This window comes from Aythya ferina (assembly GCF_964211825.1).
Source record: "Aythya ferina genome assembly, chromosome: 2".
In the NCBI taxonomy this organism is placed as follows: Eukaryota; Metazoa; Chordata; class Aves; order Anseriformes; family Anatidae; genus Aythya; species Aythya ferina.
The window spans coordinates 107149753-107165366 of NC_140297.1; the positions used below are offsets into that span (position 1 = coordinate 107149753).

General features: G+C 45.5%; 1 protein-coding gene and 1 long non-coding RNA gene across 2 annotated transcripts in view; one reads left to right on the plus strand and one right to left on the minus strand.

Moving 5' to 3' along the window:
* Window positions 1–690: 690 nt before the first annotated feature.
* Window positions 691–4925, minus strand: LOC311432270. Its single transcript, XR_014689929.1, has 3 exons — window positions 4787–4925; window positions 4021–4178; window positions 691–2203 (listed from the first exon to the last, which is right to left on the minus strand). It is a non-coding gene; the product is annotated as an uncharacterized lncRNA (long non-coding RNA).
* Window positions 4926–5086: 161 nt separating this feature from the next.
* Window positions 5087–15614, plus strand: part of APCDD1 (APC down-regulated 1) — a 29466-nt gene continuing 18938 nt past the window's right edge. The window contains exons 1-2 of the mRNA XM_084508287.1: window positions 5087–5321; window positions 14135–14318. Of these exons, the coding sequence (XP_084364413.1) occupies window positions 5273–5321; window positions 14135–14318 (233 nt within the window). The 5' untranslated portion in view covers window positions 5087–5272. The remainder of the gene's footprint in view (window positions 5322–14134; window positions 14319–15614) is intronic.

The following is a 15614-nucleotide window of genomic DNA, read 5'->3' on the forward strand; positions in this document are numbered from 1 at the left end:
TACTTCTCAGACTACTCTAGGAAAACTGAAAAAAATGCCTCAGATAACCACATTTTTGTGCAAACAGTGATCTCTCAACCAAGCCTCTTCTAGCAGATGGGCTCTGTGTGGTGTGCATATGCACGTGTGCATGTCTCTGCATGTATCTGAAAAAAAAAAAAAAGAGAGAGAGAGAGAGAGAGAGAGAGAGAGTAAAAAAGCCTGCCTATCTTGACAATGGCCACAAGACCTTTTTTTTTCACTGTTTGTTCTATATTTTCCATGCCTGTTCCTAGGTAGCAGACCTTCAGCATGTGCATTGTGTCTTACAAGACTAAAACAAAAGCATTTCCAAAATACACTTCTCAGAGCAGTTGCCTGCCTAAACAGAGAAGAACAATAGAGGACAGACCTCGGAGGCAACCTGCACCACCTCACAGACCAGTCTCACTCTCAGAACCACGCTTTGCAGGTGAGCATCACCACAGGTACAGGTCTAAGCAACTAAACCAGACTCAGCATCCCTTAAAATAACCATGAAAGTTCCACTGTCCTCAGTGGCTACACTGAAGACGAAGCCCCCGTTGGGGGAAGATGAAACACTCTGCACAACTCTGTGAGCCAAACGTCTTGAAAATACTGCCAAAGTCTCTGACAATTCCTTCTGTTAACAAAGAATGAGAAAATAATACTAATAATAATTTTAAAAAGTCTGGTTACAGCTCTTATTCTAACAATATAAAAATGACAGAGGCAGGAACTGAGAAGCTGAATTACCCCACAAACTATAGATTTTTCAGACCAGTGTAAATGGAGAAACAAATTGATTGACATTTGTTTTACACTGTAAAACAATTTAACTTCTCCCTCAAATGGCCAAACCCCAAGCAAGAAGTCATACAATGCATATTTCTGTGCATCAAACAGGCTCTAAGCTGGTCTCATGGGTTCTAACTTCAGCTGGGCATGTAGCAAAACCACTCTTCAAATCTTCACTTAATTCTTGACAAATTTGACACGGACAATTCACAAATAGAAATCTGACAGACTTTTGATTCCTCATGAATTAGTCACTCCACTCCTTTCCAATAATTCTTTACATCCTACTTCTTTGCCTTATTCAAAAGAACATACTGTTTTTTTAAAAAACACAATTTAGCCATTAGCAAATCACAGTTGTGGCACTGCCAAAGCATTACTGAGGGGAAAGGAACTACCCCATCCCATTCTTCTCCACAGCATAAAGTGCCCCATATGCTCGCGGCCTCCGTTCTTTCCCATCGTGTCTCTGTTTTAAATGTCTTTCACCACAAGACTGGCATTGGCTGCCAGCCAGCAAGCCCGCACCCTAGCTAGACGAGTGCCGTGCTGATACGCCTAGGTCTTTGAAGTGTCACGCAACAAGCCCAACAAGTTAGTTTTCTTCCTATTTTAATACTTTTGCAGAGGGGCCCAGCCACAAAGTACATTTCCCATTAGGTTATTTTTCAGAGCGGCTACTTTCCATGCAAGATTCTGCTGACTTCCTTTTTAAAACACTTTCCCCCCCCCCCACGATATTTTTGAAAACATGGACGAAATGCCTTTGTAAATGATTTTACTTTATATCGACATTAAGCACATACCCTGCCCCAGGAGCCCAAGTTCAGAAAGTCATGGTTGGATTGGTTAATATAATTTTTAATGGGCGTGGATGTGACATGCTGCTTAGATCAAAGTGCGGAGAGCTGTTATTTGTCACCGCTTCCCGTTACAGCAACAGTAAATTCAGAACAGGGGCACAGTAATGAAACAAGTAGGACGAAACTGGGCGTATTTTCAAATAAATATTGTGCATCGGTCTGAAAAATCCCACGTCCTTAAAATAATGCAAAATAAAAAAGGCGAGTAAAAGACAAAGTATAGTCTCTGTTGTTTTTGGAAAGTTCTACCGTGTCTGAGTCCGCTGGGTATTGATTTCATTTTATTTCATTACCACATCTGAAGCTGCGCTGATAGTAAATCACAAGCGGAGCCTAATTTACAAAGTTGGCCGGTGAAGCAATAAAGTCATTCCCCTTTCTGCTTATGAAAAGCTGTTAGAGATGCTGCTGATGTGGGGCTCACTTCCCAGGGGACGAGCTGTGCACTTTTGGGATAACTGACTTTTTGCAGACAATTCCCAGTCTTATCCTTTTGCACATAATTTTGTTGTTTGATTCAAAGATGGCAGAATAGATGGTTTCTACAGGAAAGAAGAAAAAAAAATTCTCCCTTGGGATGTTGCTACTTCCATACAATTACACGTCAAAACTACTAGTCTTTCATTAGTGTTCCCAGTGACCCCTTACACCTTGGGTCTGCATTTCTGTTATCCCCTGACTCGCTGCTTCCTCAGGAGAGGTTGTAGGTTGGACACGTGGAGGGGGCAACAACAGGAGTATCTGCCAGGCTCTAAAGGGACACACACTCACTAACCAGTAGTAGTGGGTGGGTTACATTAATAGAGCCTTCCTACACACCGTGTCTGTACTCTGGCCAAACAAGAGAGACTCTTCCAGCTGGCTGTGTCCCACCAGGCAGGACCCCCTCGCAGCAGTGTGCTGCTCAGGGCAGCTCACTTTCTCACTTGCTTTGTTTTTCACACATCCTTGTATCCCTTAGGGGAGGCAACGTACCTCAAGTAGGTCAGGGGTCCCCAAGACTCATAAACTCTGATGTCCGTACTGTATGTAAGTGAAGGTTGTTTTTTTCCTTGCTCGTTTGGCCTATTTCCCCTTACAGAGCCTGCAGGTAAAGAAAACCTACTTCGGTGTCTTTGCTACTGTCAGATTGTTACAGGTGGTGAAATTAAGATTTTTGCCCTAGATTAATCTTGATCCCCTCCTAAAAACAGCCAAGTGGAGTACACAAGTCTTCCCAGACAGCTTTTCTGGGTATACAGCATTGAATCATTGAATCACAGAATATCCTGAGTTGGAAGGGACCCACAAGGATCATCGAGTCCAGCTCCTGGCTCCACAAAGGACCACCCAAAAATCAGACCACATCTAAGCACCTTGTCCAAATGCTTCTTGAACTCCGGCAAGCTTAGTGCTGTACCATGTCCCTGGAGAGCCTGTCCCAGTGCCTGACCACCCTCTGGGTGCAGAACCTTTCCCTAACCCCAGCCTGACCCTCCCCTGTCCCAGCTCCATGCCGTTCCCTCAGGTCCTGTTGCTGTCCCCAGAGAGCAGAGCTCAGCGCCTCATGAGGGAGCTGCAGGCCACCATGAGGCTTCCCCTCAGCCTGCTCTGCTCGGGGCTGAGCACACCAAGGGACCTCAGCTGCTCCTCATACGTCTTCCCCTTCAGACCCTTCACCATCTTTGTAGTCCTCCTTTGGACACTCTCTAGTTGTTTTATGTCCTTCTGACATTGTGTCACCCAAAACTGCACACAGCACTCGAGGTGAGGCAGCACCAGCACAGTGCAGAGCAGGACAGTCCTTTCCCTCAACCAGATAGCAATGCTGTGCCTGATGCACCCTAGGACATGGTCAGCCCTCCTGGCTGCCAGGGCACACTGCTGGCTCATGTTCAGCTTGCTGTCAACCAGAACCCCCAGATCCCTTTCTATGGGGCTGCTCTCCAGCCCCTCATCCCCCTTTTTGTACATCTGTCCAGGGTTGCCCCGTCCCAGGTGCAGAATCCAGCACTTGCTCTTGTTGAACTTCATATTGTTGGTGATTGCCCAGCCTCCAAATTGTTAAGATCTCTCTGCAAGGCCTCTCTGCCCCTGAGTGAGTCAACAGCTCCTCCACATTTAATATCATCTGCAAACTTACTCAGTATACCGTGAAGTCCTACATTGAAGTCATTTATGAAAACATTGAAGAGAACTAAAATGGAGCGCTGTGGAACCCCACTAGAGACTGTCTGCCAGCCTGAAGTAACCCCGTTTACTATAACCCTTTGATTCACCTCCCTCCACACGCACAGCTGACAAACATCTCTGTGGCAGCTAGACAAAAGGGTTGAAGCTGAGCAAATAACATTGGGTAAGGGCATTTTTATGACCGTACCCCATGTTACTTGTTCCTGTTCATGTGCACCTGCTTCTTGAAGGAAGTAGCTCTTTGTGCATCTGTCTCCAGGTCACTGAGCGGATATCCAAACACTACTGGTTTGTAGAGACCGCCACCAAGTGCTCTGGAAACAATTCTTTATGTCCTGAAAAACACTTGTTTGAAGGAAAATGTTTAACCCTGAGAATCCAAAGCACCGGAGCTCGAATTCTGACTCACCACTTACTTGTTTCTGTTTCCTCCCTATACAAATGAGGAAGATTAAATTGATTCTTATTTCTCAAGGGAGTTGGAAGGAGCCATTATTGTTTGTATTTCTTTGTAAGCATGCAGTGTGTAAACACTTTAGCTTAAACTGAGTTCAAAACTCCGATCTGTTGATTTTCTCCAATTTGTTACACATTCTTTGCCATGGGACCCTACGGCTGAGCCCACAAGTCCAAAGAAAAGCCAGCAAGATTCATGTCCCTGAGCGGAGGACGTTATAAAAGAAAGCCCCGTGCTCAAACCCAGTCCCATGAGTCATTCGCGTGTACAACTCTAAGCACACACATTGAGCGCTTGCACGACCAGGGCCTAAGCTCAGCCTAAAAATCAAAACTAATCAACAACAGACAGGGGGAAAGGCGTGCAGAGGAGCGCAGCACCAAAGAAGGCAACCTAGGCGCCCACCCTTGGCTTTTAACACGGAGCCATGCAGCCACACGAAGGTGCACCCTCACGGTGGGGTGCCCACCAGCAAGGGGCACTGGGGGTGCCGTACCTGTCCACAGCCTCCCTGGGGTCACCTTGGCACCCCCGGCAGCGACCCACGCACCCTCCCGGCGGAGGATTTGGGGTTTTTAGGAGTGGGGGGGTGTCAGTCCTCCCCTTCCCTCAACGGGAGGACCCCTCCGGGGGGTGCCGGGCGGAGCGGGGCCGCCCCCTGCAGCCCTCCCTGGCCGCGCTGTCCCCACCTCCCGCCCCCTCCTCCTCCTCCTCCTCCTCCTCCTCCTCCTTCTCCTCCTCCTCCTCCTCCTCCTCCCGCTGGAAGGGGAAATATGAAGCGGGGCCGCCGCCGCGCTCCGCGGAGACTTGCCGGCGGCTCGGAGCGGAGCGGAGCGGCTGGGAGCGGAGCGGGAGCCCCCGAGCAGCGGGCAGCGGGGGGCGGCAGCCCCGAGGAGAGGGTCCCGCCGGCCGCCTGCCCCCTAGCGCCGGCCATGGGCTGCCCGCCGCGGCGCTGAGCCGCGGGTCCCGGAGCGGAGCGGAGATGTACGGCAGGCTCATGCGGTGCCTGCTCCCAGCCCTGCTGCTGCACGGTGAGCGCGGGGCATCCCCCTCGGGGAAAGCCGTCGGGGTGGTGCGGGTGGGAGCCGGCGGAAAGCTGCGGGACGGGGCTGCTGCCGGGCATCTCCCGCGGGGATGCTGCGGGGCATCGCCGGGGAGCCGCGGGCTGCAGCAGTTTTGGCACTACCTAGGGTCGTGCCCGAGTGGAAGAGAGCCCGGGTGCCTCTGCGGGCAGTCCAGCTCTGAAACTCTCTCAGCTTAGCCCCGGGGTGAAATTTCTCTGAAGCTGCACAGTAGGCAAAATGTTAGCCCTTGGCATATGGGACTTGACTGTGCTGCATTCAGCTCGTACGTTCATACCAAGACAACTTTAGGTGACAACGCGTTTGCCCAGAATCCCGGCGTTCTTCAAGAGCAACTTCAATTAGCTGCAACTGTTTAATTAGCTGCTGAGGTATGTCCAACATTTGGCAGCCAGATTTGAAAAGTCCGGGTAGAGATCTTGTTGTCAGTGACTCAAGCTACTCAGCTACAGCATCGTTTGGAAGCATGTTCCTAATTCAGGAGTGCTTTGCAGCATCCAGCCGCCTTCTGCTAAATTTTGCAGGACCTCAAGCTTACTCGTAAAAAGAGGAATTTAGCTGTTACGATGCAAGCAACCTACATGGATTCAATGTGAGGTCTGTGAGGGGGGGTAGGGGTTTCAAAGCTATTCCTGGGATTGATTTTGTGGAGCAGGGATTGTCTCTCTCCCTGTTTGTACAAGTGCTAAGCACACAGATGGTATTCAATAAATAATAAAGAGCATGGACTTCTGATTGTGTATTTTGTTTTGAGAGACAAAGAGCAAGAGACCTCGTTCCCCAGGAGGGGGTTTTATACCCTTCTCACAGCTCAGCTATGAAATCTAGAGAGTGCATAAACATGTTTAGTTAAGCCAGACCTGCTGGGACACCAAAGGTGTTCCTTAAAACTCTGTGAACTGAGACGTAAAAGTGGAAATGGGAGGTTTGAAGTTAGAGGGTAAGGAGAGGAGGTGTAATTACAGGGTTGGACTCCCTGGCTCATCTGCTTGGAATTACAGAGCAGTGCTGAACCCTGGCTGGAGCGGGAAACAAATCAGGGCCGATGATCAGATCAAAACAGCAGCTGCCAAAAGAGGATGAAGTAGGAAAATTGTCCATTTTTTCCATCTGCAGTTATATTTCACCTAATAACGTATACCTACATTCTTGTAGAACGAAGCAGCTCGGTGTGTAAACATACACACCTCAGTAATGTAGCAGTGCACAGCCTGGATCTGAGCTTCCAGCGTGGGGAAACTGCTGCCCTCTTAAAAGCTCGAAAACTCACATTATGCATTTGAAGTGCTGCCAGTCGAAATGTGTTTACCCTGTTAGCTTTAACTTGGCCTAGAGCTTTTCTCTGTGTGCCACAGAGTCAACAGGAGCATCCTTCGGACAGCGGCTAGCCCGAACTGGTAATACATAAGAATAACCAGCAATCCCAGGGGATCGTAGTGCTAAGCCTCTTCACATCACGTGATGTTGTCTTAAACTCTTCTATTGTACACGGCAAATTAAAGGTTAAAAGTGAGTGAGAGGGTGTGTGTGTATTTAGGGTTTAAAGCTTTATAATGCAAGTTAAAATGTCCAGTAAGACTAAAGCTTATGCCTTCATTATGTTAAGAATTGCCTAATTTAACGTTGCTGAATTACAATTTGGAAAAACTTGTATTCCTTAGTCAAAATAAAACCTGTACAATGTCAAAAGAGGTTTGCAGCTGGAAGTTGTCCATTATCACTGTTTTCTTTGCTTAGACAAAAAGCCACAGAAGTTTCAGATGTCAGATGCTAAGATCGTTCAGCTCCAAAAAACCTGATTAATAAGAGCCACCTCCAAGTGGGTTCAAAACAAATTTGGCTAATTTCTTTTGTAAATGTAAACTTTACAAATACAAATGCTAAGAAGAAACTTTAGTGTATTTCTGATTATGTTACCACTGAATTAGAAACCCTAACTAAAACAATTTGTTGATAACGTCATGGAAATAGTCCTAATAAAGATGATGAAGACAGGACTGCTGGGCATTTCAGAGCAAAACTGTTTACGCTTTTAAAAGTTCTCTGGCAATATTGCTTAAATTAGTTGCAAAGTGCTTAATTTCAGAACCCGTTCAGGAAAACAATAAGTAAATATATAAGGATGTAAATACCCACGTCTGTAAAATGGACAAGAACTGAGCTCCATGCTAAAGGCGTACAAGATCTGTTCCCTCAGTAACATACTTCAGATGGGAATCTGGAAGACAACGAAGAGGAAAAAAGGGAAAGACACGCCGCTTGCAGTAAGCCTTCTAGAGTTAGCAGGGAGAGCTGGAAAACAGGCAGAGTTTTATTCACAGTTTCATCACTGTAAATTCGATTTCACCCATCTCCGTGGCTTGTCTGTGGGCTTACAGTGGTACGGAGTGGTGGTTGTGAGCAGCAGGGGTGATTTTGGCACTCTGCAGCGTGTCTGGAGGATCCAGGCTGGTAGGTGGTGGAGCCCCAGAGTCGCATACAGCATGCTGAAGGCAAATAGGCTCAGCTCTTTGAAGCAACAGTAGTGTCTTATAATCTATGCAGTGCTTTAGGTAGTGCTGGTGGAGGGTGGGATTACCCATAATAAGCTTGTTTAGCGCTGTCTGTACTCGGACAAAAGTCCCATCGGTGTTGAAGGGAGTCCCACCTGAACAAACACCCGTGCTTTGTACGGAGGATGGAGCCGGGGTGTGCAGCCCGCGCGGCAGAGTGCTGCAGATGTCTGTGATGGAGACCAGATGTCGGCTTCAAAGGGGGCAAGACCAAACTACTGTCGATATTGAATTGCACTTACGGCCCAGAGCTGCACCCGCCGCGCTCCCGCGGCCCCGCGTGGAGGTGGGCTTGGTGGCTGCAGAAGGAAGCAGTGATCTGAGATAATGGACAAACCTAAACCTAGCAGAGTTTCTCAGCTCTGCAATTGCTTGGCACTTGGTCCTCTGGTCTCTCCCAAACAGGGCCATGGAGCAAGGACAGGGCTGTAAGATGATGGAGGGTCTAAGCCTGGGCCAGCCAGCCTTGGAGGAGTTTCCTTTTTGCTCTCCCATCTAAAGATACTTTATCTGTCTTTGGGATCTTCCACACTGTGAAATGCTTACTTCCCTCCATAAGGCTACAAGTCTCTTTTGAAGCCATGCCCAAAAACTCTGCACGCACAAGAACGGCAGCAGATACCTGTGAAAGGAAATCATTGTCCCGTCCGCTTTTACGACTATGAAATTCAGGTTTCCTTTCCCGGCCCCTTTGTTCATGGTAGCTAATTTAGGTCCCGATCCTGCGAGGAGTGTTTGAAGTTTCGAGCACAGGGAAAACACTGGTAAACACAGACAGCGGCTTGGTAACGGGACATTGTATTCTCCACTGCAATTACACAAGTTTGCACTGCAGCTGAAGGCCTGTCATGGGCGTTATCTAGCACGCTCCCACATCAAGAAAGAGCGTAATCCAAATGTGTATTTATTTAATTGTGCAGGGCAACTGCCCAGATAAGGAGAGCTATAAACCTAAGCCGGCCAATTATTCATCTGTGGTAAAGTTTTTTAAGTTTCAAGCAAGTTCAAACTTGAGCAGGGCTTGCTGCAGAAACGCGGCACAAATGTTCAGATGTCTCCGTCGGAGGTGAAGCCATCACGTATTGCGAACTTGGACTGCCACTCAAGATTGTTTTCGTTTATAACAAAATGGTATTCTTCTGGATCTACGTTGCTGTAAATGGAAGAAAAAGCGGTTCCTATTAAGCAATCCCAAGCTAAATCCAGTTCTGAGTCCTACTTTCTGGTAACTTTTATTCTCCTGTTCAGCCAAGGGTGAACCTGCCAAAAGCCTAGGAGCTTTGAGCCTGCATTTTGCAGCACTACATTTGACCACATTTGAAGCCATGGTTTAGATTCTGGTAGAGGTGTTTGTTAATTAAACTGATTAAATCTAACCAGTTTAACATTTAAGATTATTCGAGTTATACTTTTGCAACCAGGAATAGCTAAGAGAATTGGCCGGGGTGTTTAGGTATGAATTAAAAGATGAGAATTTGTGTTCAAGCACAACAGTACTTATCATTATCTGTGCTGCAATTGTTCATTATTTGCATACTATTTTTCAGAAAACCGAGCCATTTAGTGTAGCAGCTCACAGTTTATTTTCAGAAATGTTGGCGGGGAGCTCTTACAGAGCTACTTTTGAAACACATTTGGGTAACGGGCTGCCAGCAGATTGCCCTTTTAAGATTCATATTTCACTCGCAGCTATGTGCAGAAATCTTTGAAGAACTTGAAAGTAACCTATCTTCCCTTGCAATTATTTTTATCTAGAGTTGTTGTTCCCACATCAGATAGAGGTTTATGGGTGAACCCCGGAGCCTGAACCCTCTTCCTTATCAGCACCTGGTACAGTGCGTGCTGCCAGCTGTGCCTTACTGGCCTGGCAGCTGAGCACAGCTCCGCTTTCCCATTCAGATGGATGTTGGGTCTGCCCTCTAACGCATGATTTGTGAGGCCCTGGAAGGGGATTCCCAGCTAGAATATGGAGCTGTAGCACCTCCTGTGCTGTCTTCCATGAAAACTTTGATGCTAAAGCTGTATTGTGATCTACACTACTTGGGCTTGATTATGAAATGAAGACAGATATCGATGCATCAAAAATGTGTTTGTTTTTCTTTGTTTTGTTTTTCTGGCTGGTATTTTTGACAAGTTCTGGAATTTTCCTTTTCCTTTTGGGCTCACTCCTTTGACTAAACAGCCATCATGGGGAGGGAGATAAAATCTTATGGCCTATGGTCATAGTGTAGTTAAGTTGGTGTTAACCAGAGGCTTCACAGAAGTACTGCTATTAGCCTTATGCAAAGAATGTTTTTTGTTTGAAGGTTGTCAAGCTTTTGAGTGATAACATGATGGATTTTTTTTTATCAAATGTGTAAGATTCCTTCATATCGCAAACACAAAAAATAGATAAATAAAGCAAGTCAGACCTTGAGTCTGAAATACATGGCTTGTCCTGGAGGTGCTGGTGCCTACCATCTGTCTGTGCAGTAGAGAATAGCAGAGCTGGATCCCTTTGAATGAAAGCAGTGGCTCCAAGTATGTTGCAACTGTGTCTAGGCTCCGATGTGGGCTTTTAAGAGCCATGAAATTCTTTTGCCAGTTCTGTGAAAGCACGTTTTAACCTTGAGCCTTCCAGCAGCATCCCACTTAACATCGCCAAATGGACCTTTTAAAATGAGTGCCATCAGCCCCCTGAGAGCCTGGTTTTGCAGAACACTTCACTGTGCACAGCCAAAGGGGGGCAGGGGACACTGTGCTGCTTCGGATTACCTGCTCTGTGGAAAAGCACAGGGAGATGGTGTTCAGCTTAATGCCCTATGTAGGAAGCACATCGCCAGTCTTTGCAGGGGATCTTCAGGTGATTCAAGGGAAGTTATGGCACCTCTGTATGGCAGCCATGTATGCAGGCATATGTAGGTGCATACAAAAATGTTGAAATGATTATTCAGTGAGGGTGGAGACTGTGCTAAATTAAGTATTTCCTTGCTCTTGCAACACAAACATTGCGAAGTGGAGTGAGCAAGGTAAGGGTCCCATCAATGCCTTTTAATCATACACCATAATTCCCATCCTGATAGTCATGTCCAATCTATGTGATGCTGCCTAGCACGCATCTTCTACATCTCTTCCTCAGTCTCTGACGTGTTCCTTGTGTCCTTGTGCCTGTCTTGATCACCTAAATTTGTTCCTGTCCTCATTTGTCACAGTTTGATGGATGGAGTCCTGTGCAAATACTCTCTCTTCAGGTACAAATCTCGGTGGCTGATGATGCAAATCTTCCTTGCATCTGCTGGGTACAGTTTGTTGCTTGCAAGTTGCAAAACAGAACTACATCCACTTGTACATCCAGGGAGAGTTGGGACCCAACTGGCTTTTAAGCAATATCAAAAAGATGCTGTATAATGTCACGTAAAGTTTGTCTCCTTTTCAAAAACCCCTTCTTTTCATTATTTCCTCCAGGGAATAATCGGCAATGTATAACATAGTTACTGCATTTTCTCCTTTGATATGCACACATAAAAGATGGTATCCTCCTATAAAAGGATTTTTGCTTGGAGAAATTAAATGTTCAATTATGTTAAAAGGGATAAATCGTTCATTTTCAAGTGCATCTGTATTCATGAGTCATATGACATGAATTAGGAAAAACAACTGCCCAAAAGCAAATTGCATAACAAATATGCCTTGGAAATAGTTACTTGAACCATTTCAAAACCTTCTCTTGATGGCAGATTTCAAGTGCTTAACAAATCAAGTCAGAAATGTAAATCTTCAAAGGTTTTTTCAGGGTGAGATAATTTCTTTGCAGGAGACATCCTGACAGCTGTGTTTCTGTTGAAACAGTTAGTACTGATGGCTCCAGCATTGAGCGGGTACCTTGCAGGAAGCGTCCCTGCTGACACAAAAGAGGCTCAGCACCCATGAAGAGGAGCTTCCACTTCATTTCAGAGTGACGTGCTGAAGTAACGTGGGCTTTTTGAGTGTGTGGAGCTGTAGAGGTGGAGAAGGGTATTGGAAGGGCAGGTCTCTGTCACTAGCTGTGATTCATAACAACAAAAATAAGTCTACTCGTAAGTTCACACGGACCTGGCTGAACTTGCTCTTCTGGCAGTGTAAGGGCCTGTGACATCAACCCCATAGCCACGAGGTTTCAGATAAACCCGATAAGCCCGAGCTTTTGAGGGAGCCGAGTACTGTTCCAGGTGAGCTGGGCTGCAGACCAGGCACAGCAGAGGGCTGTGCAGAGATGCTGGCTTAAGGCCAGGAGGCGATGTGCATGAAGGACCGAACCGGTCTAGCAAATCCTGCCTCTCAAAAGATCGTTAGCTCCAGCAGAGCATCGCCCTGGCGTGGCCATACCACCTCTGAAATGGCACTGCTGTTTCTGGCTGCAGAACGACGGTTGTTTGGTGCTCACCTAAGTGAGACTGATCAGCAATGCAGAAACACCTGAGAAGACGAACTTTCAGCAAGGCAGAGGTATTGACCCTCTGAAAGTCAGGCTCCTTTAAGGGCATCTCCGACGGCATGCTCAAATATCAAAGCATCTCTCGTGTTTATTACCCTTTAGAAAGTAAGGCCATAAATTCTCATTCGGATGGAAGAACTGTTTGTAACCTGCAACAAAGCTACCAGTTTTTCTAGTAGACTTTGTGAGGCTGTATTCATTACTCTCATTAAACCTTGAGATCATTCAGTGATGAGTACCGTTTACATTCGCGTATTTATAGTATTGTTTCTGGTCATTCTTTATCTACTGGATAACTTCTTGCCTTTGTTTAGCTTAGGAATTGCTCTTTGAAAACAGTTGACATGTATGTATATTTTTGGCAATGGCGTTTTCCCAGGTATTACCCCAAGTTTCTTCCAGCAGATGTAGGACCTACTGAACATAATGAGTCATTGACGTTGTTTTCTTTTAGCGGTAGGAAATGGCAAAGGTTTGAAATGGTGTCTATCTAAAAATGAATAATGCTGATTTTCCTACAAGTTCTTTAGCAATACCACGCACTGTTGGACTGATCCACAGCCACAAGACTACCCTGAACAACAGACCTCGCATTTAGAGGCTGCTCTTCATGCTTAATCTTTAGATGTCTGGCCTAGGGAACACAGAGTAGGGTCTGCCTTAGGTGGCTGTGGCGCTGCATAGGGTGTGCAAGCAGAGGTTGTGCCACACACAACCAGAAGCAACCCGTTCCTGAGCCAAACCAGGGAAGAGAGCGACAAAAAAGAGGGGGCAGATCCTAGCCCCTGTCCCTGGGAGCACGTGTTACCAAGTTTTCCCTCTCCCAGAATGAAAAACCTGGTTTCCAGGGCACACAACCAGCCCCTCCAGTCCACCCCGTACTCTTTTTCTAGCCCAGCGGTTCTTAAATTCCTTTTGGCAAAGTAATACGGTTTTCAACGTGTTATGTAAGGTTCATGTTTTTCACCTCTTAACCTCTAGATGTGTGTTTTTCTTTTGATCCGTGTTTTCCAACATATCTAAGAGCACTCGATGCCTAAAAGAGTAAAGGCACATTCCTTCTGAAGCTACATATTCATTTTGTCCAATTAATATTGTGTAGAAAGATCGTTGGTGGGTTTTGTATGTATACATTACTAGAAACCAAAATTACTGTGTGCTGGAGATAAAATTAGCTTTTGAAATTCCTTTTCCCTTTTCAAATAAAAATAGCAGGATCTGCCTTTAATTGACCACCTCAGTCATCACAGAGGCTTCCTGTGTGCAGAGGCTTTGCTTTTAGTATCTGTTTTCCCTTGGCTTTAAAGAGCAGTCTTTATTTGCAAGTTTATTATAGAAGCATTCAAATTAGAGGTGGGCTGAAACCGCAAAGTTGACGTCCGGATCTGGATGCGACCTTCTGAAAGCTACAAGGCCCAGGTTTTTGATTCTCCTTACCAGAGGCTAAAGAGGTGTCTGTAAAAGTCAGGTTCGGTCACGTCTCTGGGTCTAGAAATGCAATACTTTGGCTCAAGCCCTTTTCTCCAGTATGTTTCATAAAGCTAGACTACTTAGTTGATTGTTCATGGACTGATATGAAGGAAGAGCGTCCCATATTTAGTTATTTTCCAGATGAGACAAGGAATGTAAACAGTGCTTTCCTAGGCACAAAACGGTGTGAACAAGTGTCTTTCAATGCAAGATGTTCATAACCTCCTTTATGATGTTGGAAGAGATCTCACCAGGGTCTCTTGATGATTTTTATTTTTCTATTGCAGGGCTGGGAGAAGGTTCTGCTCTTCTTCATCCGGACAGCAGGTCCCACCCTCGGTCCTTGGAGAAGAGTGCATGGAGGGCTTTCAAGGAGTCACAGTGTCACCACATGCTGAAACATCTGCACAATGGAGCCCGGATCACTGTGCAAATGCCTCCCAATATTGAGGGACATTGGGTATCCACTGGGTAAGGAAAGATCAAACAAGATGCTTGAGTGATGTATGTGGAAGAGAAAAGGGGAAGGAAGCAGAGAGGAAGTATGAATATTCCCACTTCAACCAGCAGGGGAAATACTTCCCTTAATATGGTGATGCTCCAAATTCCAGATGCTTTATATATGTTTATGCATAAAAGGAGAAGGAGCTGCGTTATGTACATAGGAATAGCATGCTATAAAGCTGTCTTGATGAATCAATTTGTGGTCTGGATTTTAAACAGCATGCTGTGAAGTATCTTTAAATCTCTTTTCAAATAAGAAAGAGACCATTGAGTTGCCAAAATGGATGCTTATTCAAACATAGCATTATACTATCTTTGACTACATGCATTAGATCCATCAAACGGATCCTTGTTTTCAGAGCATTTGTCTAGCACAAGTTTTATTAGCAAAGAAATTAAGAAACTGTATTTCACCACTTCTGTTCTTCTCTATACATGATGACTTTTAATTCAGAGCGCTATTTTTCTTTCCATGTCTCAGCAGGCAATATTCACCCACTAATTTGAAGTGACTTATAGTAGGAAAGTCTGGGGATTTTTAACAGGAAGAAGTGTATTTATGTTAAACAGTGTGGATGACAAAGAAGGGGGACAAGTCTGAAGGTATAAAAGGATTTTCTAGAGGAAGTGGAATTTAGCTTCTATTTACACCTTCAGGAAAAAAAAATAAAGTAAAAACACTCCATTAAGCAACCTCAATACTACATGGTCCATATTGAAGCCAAGTAGAAGTTTTGCATTAACTGCCACCCCTGTTGAAACTTTGAGTGCAAAAGCTGAGGACAAGATCCTGCAGGTCCTTTGCAGACCAGAGCTGGCGGTGCACCACTGAGAAGCCTGTACAGCAGCTGTAGAAACCTGTTCTTTGCACTGTTCTGTGGATATTTGGCATTTTGCTTTCTGATGTTATCAGCCCTTTTGCTAAATCTACCATGCAAAAGAGAAGAATAGATGTTTAATATGCTGCTACTTTTTTCAGAGAATTGAGTCATGCGGCAGTACTTAGACAAAAAAAGAAAAGCAAAATATGACTCAAGGTATTTAAACCTACAGAGCCCTTAGGTAGATACAATCTCCATGAAGAAATATATTGATAATAGCATAATAGTAGAGGGAATGGTTGGCAAATTGGCAGGTGTATATACCTGGATCCAATTTCCCTCCCATTCATGCCAGTTACATGAGCACCCAGGTATCTCTGTAGACCCATGCAGTGTTGCTCACTCTTGTTACCTGAAGTATACATGATGTGCAGCCTTGTTA